The sequence below is a fragment of the Corvus brachyrhynchos genome, unplaced genomic scaffold (genome assembly GCF_000691975.1).
Source record: "Corvus brachyrhynchos isolate BGI_N302 unplaced genomic scaffold, ASM69197v1 scaffold69, whole genome shotgun sequence".
Lineage (NCBI taxonomy): Eukaryota > Metazoa > Chordata > Aves > Passeriformes > Corvidae > Corvus > Corvus brachyrhynchos.
Window position 1 is genome coordinate 4152033 of NW_008240228.1, and position 9360 is coordinate 4161392.

Consider the following 9360-nt stretch of genomic DNA (forward strand, 5'->3'; position numbering starts at 1 on the left):
CTTCTTGCTACTCCAAGCTGTAAATTCTCACTGCTTCCCAGCCTTCCTGGCCATTCCACCTGCACAGTTCAAACTTGTCCTGGATTCTATTATTTGGGCTTTCAAACACACGATGAGAAATGTTGCAGACACAGGTAAATGGAAGTGTTTAATACAGATCAGAGATTTTCTGGTAGAATGGTGTTCTTTTTCTTCCTTTTCTTTAATCAAACTTAGCATATTGTTGACATGATTCTGTAGTGCATTTGCACAAGGATAGAATTCCTCTGTCTCAGCTTCAAGGTGTCAGCCAGGTATCCATGGATGGGCTGAGATGTTTGGTTGTTGTTTCATTCCGGTAGCTGGAAGAGAGCACTATTACAGCTTCTACTTGCTTTCTTTGCCATGTGAGCATTGGCACTCTTCTGAAATGGCGGAATGGGTGCACCAGCTCAAAATGGTGTCACGAAAAAACTGAGAAGCCACTGATTGTTTTAGCCATTTGGGATGGGGAGAAAAGATGTTGTTCAGTTGTATTACACCAAGTAAAGTAACTAAAGTTTCCATTTAAATCTAAACATTAAAACACCTTTCCTTGTTTAATTAGCCAACACTTATCTGGATAGAGGGTTTTGCTCATCAAGTGGTGTGATTGGCTCTTTAGGCTAATGCTATGCTAATAGTATGATAATGAAGCCAGAGGGGCGTGCTGTGTCTGGGAGGCAGTGCTCTCTAGTGCCAGCCTGGGGCACTGCCTCACAAAGCCATCACGTGCCATGCTGGGCATCCTGCCGCCCGTCAGGATTTCTTGGGATATTCATGTTGTTTTGGAAAAGGTCAAAATCTCCCAGCTCTTTGAATGTTGTTCTCTTGGTCACTTTCTTCGTGCCTGTTTTTGCAGGACTTCAGATCCTTTATACCCTGCTACAGAACGTTGCACAGGAGGAGACCGCTGCCCAGAGTTTCTATCAGACGTATTTCTGCGATATCCTCCAGCACATCTTCTCCGTGGTCACAGACACCTCGCACACTGCAGGTGAGAATGTGCCTGCGTGTGAGGCAGGTGATGGAAACCATCCCTTTGAACATCAAAATAATGTAACACGTCCTGTTCTGAATAACAACTGCGTGTGTCTGACTTTGATCTTTGCAGGTTTGACAATGCATGCGTCAATCCTTGCGTACATGTTCAACTTGGTAGAAGAGGGAAAAATAAGTACTCCTTTAAATCCTGGAAATCCAGTGAACAACCAAATGTTTATTCAGGAGTACGTGGCTAATCTCCTCAAATCTGCATTTCCTCACCTGCAAGAGTAAGTCTGGCATGATTTAGTAATGCTTCTCAGTGGGTTCTTACCTCTCAGAATTCTAACTGATGTGTTTGCTGTTAGTGCCCAGGTTAAGCTGTTCGTAACAGGACTCTTCAGTTTAAACCAGGATATTCCTGCCTTCAAGGAACACCTAAGGGATTTCCTGGTCCAAATCAAGGTATGTTGGGTGTGCTTTTCTCAAGAAATTAAAAACAGTTTTCAGCAAGGTATTGTTGGAAAGCTTTTTGACAGTGTGGAGTCAGTGTTTGTTTGAGAAATACAAGTTATTTTGCATCTTTTTAAAATGCAGTGAGAACTCTGTCCAGTGGCTTGTGTGACTTGAGTGGTGTTCATGGAACCTGCTTCACTGGGATTTAATTTCATAAATTGGACCTGAACGTCATTGCTTGTGTTTTACATTGTGCACACAATCCTTATGTCTTAGGACAACTGCAAAATGAAATCTAATGGGAAATAAGTTGGTTTTTAACCAGCTTTTTTTCATTCTGCTTGGAATTGGGACCAGTTTTGAAATTCGCTCCACCAATGCTATGCCTTTATTTTCCTAAGGATGCTGGAAGTCCAAGATTTGTAGGGAATAGTTTGTTAATTAGTTCTGAGACTGCAATTGTCAGGTATTTTAGAATTGTAATGATTCTGCTTTAATGGTGATACACTCCAGATGCTGGGTTACTGTGGCATCCTGTTCTGTAACACACGGTGAACATCTTTCAGTATTGCTTTATTTTAATTGTGACTGTAGGAACAGAAAACCATGCAAGTAGCCTGTCAGGGAACAGGAAGGGAAGATGTTTACTTTGTAATTTTGGAAGCTATGACTCTGCCTAAAGCATTTGACAATAAACTAATGTTTTTATGTGAATTATCCCAGGAATTTGCAGGTGAAGACACATCAGACTTGTTCTTGGAGGAGAGAGAAACAGCCCTTCGGCAGGCTCAAGAGGAGAAGCATAAACTTCAGATGTCTGTACCTGGCATCCTTAATCCACATGAAATTCCTGAGGAGATGTGCGATTAAAAACAAAAATAAAACAAGTTTTGCAGTTTTCTTTCTGTACAGCTACTTTGTTGTGATAGAAGAAAACAGCACTTGGATATTTGTTGACCAAAATGATGCCAATTTGTAAATTAAAATGTCACCTAGTGGCCCTTTTTCTTATGTGTTTTTTGTATAAGAAATTTTCTGTGAAATATCCTTCCATTGTTTAAGCTTTTGTTTGGTCATCTTTATTTAGATTTGCATGAAGTTGAAAATTAAGGCATTTTCAAAGTAATTACTTCATGCCCATTTTGTGGCTAAGGGGAAAATAGGCAAAACGTAACTTGTAAAAGACTATATTGCAAAATAATACAATTTCCTGTAAGAGTATCAATTTTTAATTCGGAGTAATTTTCTTTCTAGTCTGTCCTGCAGTCTAGGAGAAAAGGTAAAGAGTAAAGCAGATTGAATTAATTGTTAAGCAGAGGATTCTAGTGCTGCGTTTGTTCTGATCAGTTAGCAGCTTTCTGGACTGAGTGGTAAGGCTATAGGCTACGTGTATTTGCAAGTTGTATGGCAAGTTTGCAGCAAGATCATGTGCATATCATCCCATTGTAAAGCAACTTCTAAAGAGTATGGGAACACAGTACAGTTAGTTATTTTTACACAGTTCTTTTGTTTTTGTGTGTGTGCTGTCGCTTTGTCGACAACAGCTTTTTGTTTTCCTCAATGAGGAGTGTTGCTCATTTGTGAGCCTTCATTAACTCGAAGTGAAATGGTTAAAATATTTATCCTGTTAGAATAGGCTGCATCTTTTTAACAACTCATAAAATAAAAAAAAAAAAAAACTGGCTTTTGAGATGACTTATACTAATTTACATTGTTTACCATGCTGTAGTGCTTAAAGAACACTACTTAAGAGCAAAATAAACTTGGTTTACATTTATTTTTCTTTCTTTGGCTTATTCTTTTATTGGATGAAAATGCTGTGATCATATTTAAGATTTGTATTTGAAGGCGTAGGAAAAGTTCCTTGAGGTCTAGATAACTTGCTTCTGGCTTGCCTCATCTCAAGGACTTTGGCTGTGCTTGAAGTTACCATGAACTAAGTTGGGTTCCATTTGGAAGTACAGTAGCTGTTCTGACTTACCTCCATGGATAACTATTCCATACCACGTTACTATAAAATGCCAGGAATAAGGTACTCTTGCTCTTTCTCTCTCTGGACTCTTTGCAATTTATTTCAAAGAGGTATTGCACTGTATCTTGACGAAGCAGTTAATAATAGTCCATGTTAATAACATGTGTAGACAAGATCTACGGTTATTTTTCTACCTAAAGTTTTGTAGTTAAATGATTTTCACAGATTTATGAAGCAGTATGAACACTACGGTTGTGTACAGTCTTGGCTTCCCTATCTCTGTCATGTCTTGTCTCTGTTCTCTAAGTTGGTGTCGAGCTCTCCCAAAGTTTCTCCATGGATTTGGTGTTCAGTCTCCAGGTTGTTACTTGGAGGAAGTGTAGCCATTCTCAGAGAGCTGTAACAGGAGGCCAGGCAGGCGCGGGAGTGTTGTGTGTCCGTTTGGGTACTGTAGTTATTAACCTTGTGCTGTGTGTTCCTTTTGAAGTAGAAGTGCATGAGTTAGCGGTGTTCCTGTAGGATGTAGCTGTGCCCAGAATGTTCCCAGGCTGAAGTGTCGGCCCCTTTGTGTCTGTGAGCATCTCTCTGTTCGTTTCGCGTGGTCAGCCCTGGCAACGCTCAGCCGCTCCCACAGGAAGGGCCTTGGGCAGTGTCACTGTGAGCTGGCACTGCTTGGAGAGGTTCCTCAAACCCTAATGGCTGCAACTGCGTACAGCCTTCCAAAACTCTTAATTACTGCCAGAGTAACAACACTTGTTTCTTACTCTCCTTAAAGCTCCAAGTTCCAGCTTTTTCATGTCTTCCCGTCAACGTGGAGCTTTCTGCTCCACCCTGCCAAGGCATATTGTCTTTCTTGGGCAGTTTAAAGTGCAACAGTTGAAGTCCTGTTAAAGGACACGTCTGGAAAGGACATGAAATGGCTTGTGACCAGGCTGAGTCACAGCATTAGAGCTGCAGATTACCAAAAGCTGTGCAGTGCAGAGCAGTAAGAAAAGGTTATTAAAATGGAAATAAATCCCACCACTAGTGGGATGGCCGATCCCATCCCGTGAGTCACAGAGCTGAACACTGAATTGGTTCTGATGTGCAGTGGCATTAACTCTGCATTCAGAACAGTTCTGAACAAAAATATACACCTATGCATTTATGCACCTTCCTTCCTTCCTCAAAGGTTCAAGTTAGTCTGAGGCTCATGGTCTGGCTGTTCACTGAAGATTTAAATGTGACCTAAACTCTCAAACAACAAACCCAAAATGTATTTTTATGTTGATTTCAGAGAAGAGTTGTTTCATTTTTTTTGGATACATTATGAGTTATCTAGTAACAACATTCTAATCTTAGGTTTTGCTTCCCTTTTAGATCTAAAAATTTAACTGTGGTCTTGTCTTGTTCTCTTAAGATAATTGGTGCCTTTCCCTGACCTCTGCAGCTGTTATAAAAATACAGCTTCTGTGGAGTTCTGGATACCATTAAAGATTTGACTTGTGTTTGTGCATATTTCTAGTGCAGTTATCCTGAATGTGAGAAAAAAAAAACCAATGTACATCTAAGAAAGTTTTAGTTCTAATGCACACTCTGTAAATCAAAATATATGGATAAAAAGCATGAACCATCATATAAACATCTCCATAACTTGTAATTATATGTAAACCAATGTTTTGTGCATATTTCTATACAGATTTTACAAAAAAAAAAAAAAAAAGAAAAACAGAACAGTTCTGTGTACTCCAGGTACATTGATAAATACAAATATTTCAGGGTGTTTTCTGTGTTTACATGAATTGATTGTCAGCTGATGAAGACACCCCAAGTACTTGTTTCAGGCTGCCATGATGTGTTTGCTACTGTAACTGAAGCAGATTATCTTCCAAAGCATTTTAGGTTAGTTGGGTTTGGTTTTTTTAAACTAGAATAATTTGGTGTGTGTTAATCTGATTGGTTTAAGTGAACTATTTTCCAATAAAGCTAATATTTATGCAAAAAAAGCTTTAGAAATGCTCATCTCTCTAGGAAGCTTTAAGAGTTACTGCTGATAGTTTTTAGCACTGGAAAGGCAATAAAACTTTCAGCTTAAAGGGGAAAAAAAAAGAGGGCAAGATGCTGAAAATGACGCATTAAAATGCAGAGACTGCCCGAGGTGAGGAACTTGCCTTGGTGCTGTGACACGGGGCCGGGCTGTCCAGAGTCCATTTGTCACTGGGTAAATGACAATTACTGATCCCAGACTCCCGGAGTGCTGGAAGGTGTGGCTAAACTTCTTCCTTCTCCCCCTTACTAGGTTTGTCTCCAGATGTCACAGAGCCGAATTGAGATGTTGGCGATAGCTCTTTAAAAAGCATCTTGGTGCCAAAAATCAGTAAAAGAATAACCATCTCCATCTGCCCATCAGGAATGCACCTCTGCACTTCATTCCTTGAGATTGAATTCATTTTCAGGCTTTCAGCTTCAGGACATCCTTGCTTCATTGTCCAAGGATGTCCTTGTCAGCAGGGTTCCCTTGGGAAAAGGCTCGACCATTCCTTTGAGGGAATCATTTTTCAGGTCATTATCCCATGTACCATGCTCCTCAACTACCTCAAAGTTCCAGATTTCAAACCTACAAACCTGTGAGCACATTTTTTGTGCTCTAAGTGTGTACAGGGAAAGATGGGATTGAAGAGGGATATTTTGGAGGCTAAGATTATGGAAGAAAACAAGATATTCAGATTTTCACTTTTATTTACTCCCTGTGAGTTAAAAGTCACACAGCACTTTTTTTGGGTGATCTCTTGGGTAATCTCTTCCCAGTCTCACCTAGGCAGGGGCCTGTTTTTTGGTTGTGAACACCCTTTAAATCTTAAATCCTTCTAAATAGTCTCAGCTTTTCCTGAGTCTTGAAGTCTGCAGTCTCATGGATCCTGTGATTTCAGCAAAGATTATCAGGAAGAATGGGCCAATTTAACAACTGGAGTGGGGAGGGGAGTTAAAATTTTCCCTCAGTGTACCTGTGCTGGAGAGCAGGCTCCAGCCCACTTCCTACCCCACTGATATTTGTGGCCCGATATGGCCAAAATTTGAGTATCCTCTACTATTTGGGGTAAATCAAGTTGCATTTGTCTTCTCAGGGTGCTGGGACACCAAAGTCTAGCTAAACATGAACCCTGTTAAAAAGTTTAAAATGCTACAAAAGCAATGAAAGTCAAGTGCTGAAACTTAAAAGTGGGTAAACCTAAACGGATTCTGTTGCATGTGGCTTCCAGCAGCACTCCAGACACGAGCTCACAGATTTAGCTAGACTCCAGCAGTAGCTCGGTGTTGGGACATGAATTTTGGGAAGTGCGTATGTTCTTGCTCTTAATCCAGCCCCAAACTTGGATTAAGAATTTTAGTTTTGCCTAAGTCTTGCATTTATCTAAGTTACTCCTCTAGAAGAACTGTGCTGGCACTTTACCAGAGCAAATATTTCCAGATGAGGAGCACTGCAGCCAGGGGAAGGGAAGAGGCCTCCTGGGGATAAAACAACCTTGCTGGGATGGCACACTGAGAGAATAAAGGTTAAGAGGAAAAACAAAGCCTGCAAGAGCAGGAGGCGGATGATCTCTGTAACCAGGCCACTTACAGCTCTTGTCTTCAGCTTGGAAGCTAACATTTAATTTAAAAGAATTCAATTTAGTCTCTAGTTTAAAAAAAAAGAAGAATGTACGCAGTAAAAGGAATTAGGCTTTCAGTGTTCTGCTCTGCTCAAAAGCCGGAGTGACTCAAGGTCACCCATGCTCTTCTGCTGTATTCCTTGAGCTTGGCATGTGACACCACGCTCCAGAAGGTCCCTTCTGCTGACTCTGGTGTTTACATGGGGCTGCACTCAGATCAGACAGCTGATTTGTCAGGAAAGCGATCTTTGAAGATGTTCTGGCAGCTCATTTGAGTCTGCTACAAAAGTTACTGCAGGGCCTGAATAAGGAAGAAAGAGCAGGCAGAAAAGTGCAAATTCAAATCAGATGATGCAGATTGTAGAATGAGGTGTTCTATAATAACTGCAATAATCTTGGACACACAGAAGGGAGAACATCATCAAGTGAAAACTAACATGAAAATGCACAACATAAAATCCTCTGATCTAGCTTTTGAGGGACCTCAAGCTTTGAAATCGGTGCTGTAGAAGAGAAGGGTGGTCACTACATTAATTCAGGCAGGAGCACAACATAATTGCAATATTCTGGACTCCTTTCATTCTTCCATTATGAGTTCTCAGGCTAGCTGGAGGAGGTGAAACAACCAAAAAAGGCTTTACAGGGTCCAGTACCTCAGTGTCATTTTATTAACTAACCCAGTTAGGTATTAAATAGTAATTATTATGGAGGTTTAGTGAGATAACTAGTTAGTTTAATAGCTACCTAGCTCGTAGTGGTCAGATTTCTATCAATAGAAAATACATAATGTAGAGAGACGCTGTCAGGAATTAAAACATCTATAAATGAAATCTAAGGAGAAAGATCAGTAAAAAGTTTCAGGGAAGTTTCTGTGGTTTTACTCACAGTCTTCATCTTCTCTCTTGCATTACTACTCTTTGTGATTCTCGGAAATCATTTGAAATACACTTGCATTTACATGTTATGTGAATTGAAGTGACAGACAAGGAATCTATGTCTCCTGTAGACTCTCAAGTTAATTTTCTGTATCAGTTTCAATTAGTAAAAAGGAAATGTCAGCAGGCAATATTTATGAATAACTATCTTCATTGATAAACCTAACTTGGAAAGTATTTCAAAACCAAGCAGTGACAAGAACTCTGGGTGAAACATCATCATTCTAGTATATTCCTGACTTGCACTGTAGTTGTTCCCTACCTGTTGTTTACAGTAAATTGTCTCTTATTTTTAAACAGCAGGGGAATTTTCTGTCTTACTTTAACAAAGTGATGCCTTGAGGATTGTTTGGAGGTGAGCATTCTGTGGCCCTGGAGTGGGAGGTTACACACAACCACCATGGTGTTATCATCCTAGATAAATATGCACATGGAATTAAAAAAAATAACCAGAACTGCATCTGCACAATGCCATCAGATTTATTTCAAGTGGAAGAAGTATGAGACAGCCACTAAGGAATTCAAAACAAATCCCACCCCCCTTATTTGGTGATTCTATTTTACTTTCTACTAAACTATATTGCATCTGCATTGCGGCTATTAATAGATTTGGGTTTTTAATCCTGTGTACAGGTCGGTAAACTCGAAGCGTTCAGAGTAACACACGGACTCACCACTGGGTGGTACTACAGAAATAAAAAATAGCGCTTAATACTCGGGAAGTGCCTACTTTGGGGAGAAAAACCAGCCAAGCTCTATCATGTGATCCATATTCCAGTTACATGTACCTGGGAGAGGGAGCAGGATCGAGGGATGGCAAAAAAAAAAGAAAAAAAAAAGTTGGTAATGGTAAACAGATGTTTCCCTGAAAATTTGTCATCCACGGGTTTGAACCCTCATTCAAAATCTATCCAAGATAGAGTAAACTAGCCGGTAGTTGTAACAGCATAAATTATGTATCCTCAATTAAAGTTTTTCGTTTATTTTGACCGTGTCTTTTATTTAGAAAAGGCTAATTCCAGCCAGTCAGAGATGCCATTGCTCATTGCACAGAATAAATCACGGTCCAAGAAGGGGGGGCAAAAAAACCAGGGCAGAAAACTATGAGGTAAAAATAAATTCATTATTAGCAGAAAACGCTACCGTAGCCCTCCAAATGCCCATTTTCGGGATCCGGGTCGGCGGCGCCCACAGGTGCCCCTGGCTCCCCTCAGCAGCGCTGGGCGGGAAGGAGATGGCGGCGGCTCTTCCGTCCCGCTCCCCGACGGCGGAAAACGCCAATAAACCACCCAAAAGACCTGGAAACCCGCCTGGAAGCCGGGAGCTTCCTCGCTACCGAGCTCGGCTTAGCGTGCTACGCGCTCCC

The 9360-nt window shown here is 40.6% G+C and overlaps 1 protein-coding gene across 1 annotated transcript in view; it reads left to right on the plus strand.

The window, feature by feature from the left end:
* Positions 1-5132, plus strand: part of XPO1 (exportin 1) — a 32503-nt gene extending 27371 nt beyond the window's left edge. Inside the window, exons 20-24 of the mRNA XM_008642021.2 lie at positions 1-134; positions 881-1015; positions 1133-1292; positions 1371-1467; positions 2182-5132. The exon at positions 1-134 is cut by the window's left edge and continues 2 nt beyond it. Of these exons, the coding sequence (XP_008640243.1) occupies positions 1-134; positions 881-1015; positions 1133-1292; positions 1371-1467; positions 2182-2328 (673 nt within the window). The 3' untranslated portion in view covers positions 2329-5132. The remainder of the gene's footprint in view (positions 135-880; positions 1016-1132; positions 1293-1370; positions 1468-2181) is intronic.
* The last annotated feature ends 4228 nt before the right edge of the window (positions 5133-9360 follow it).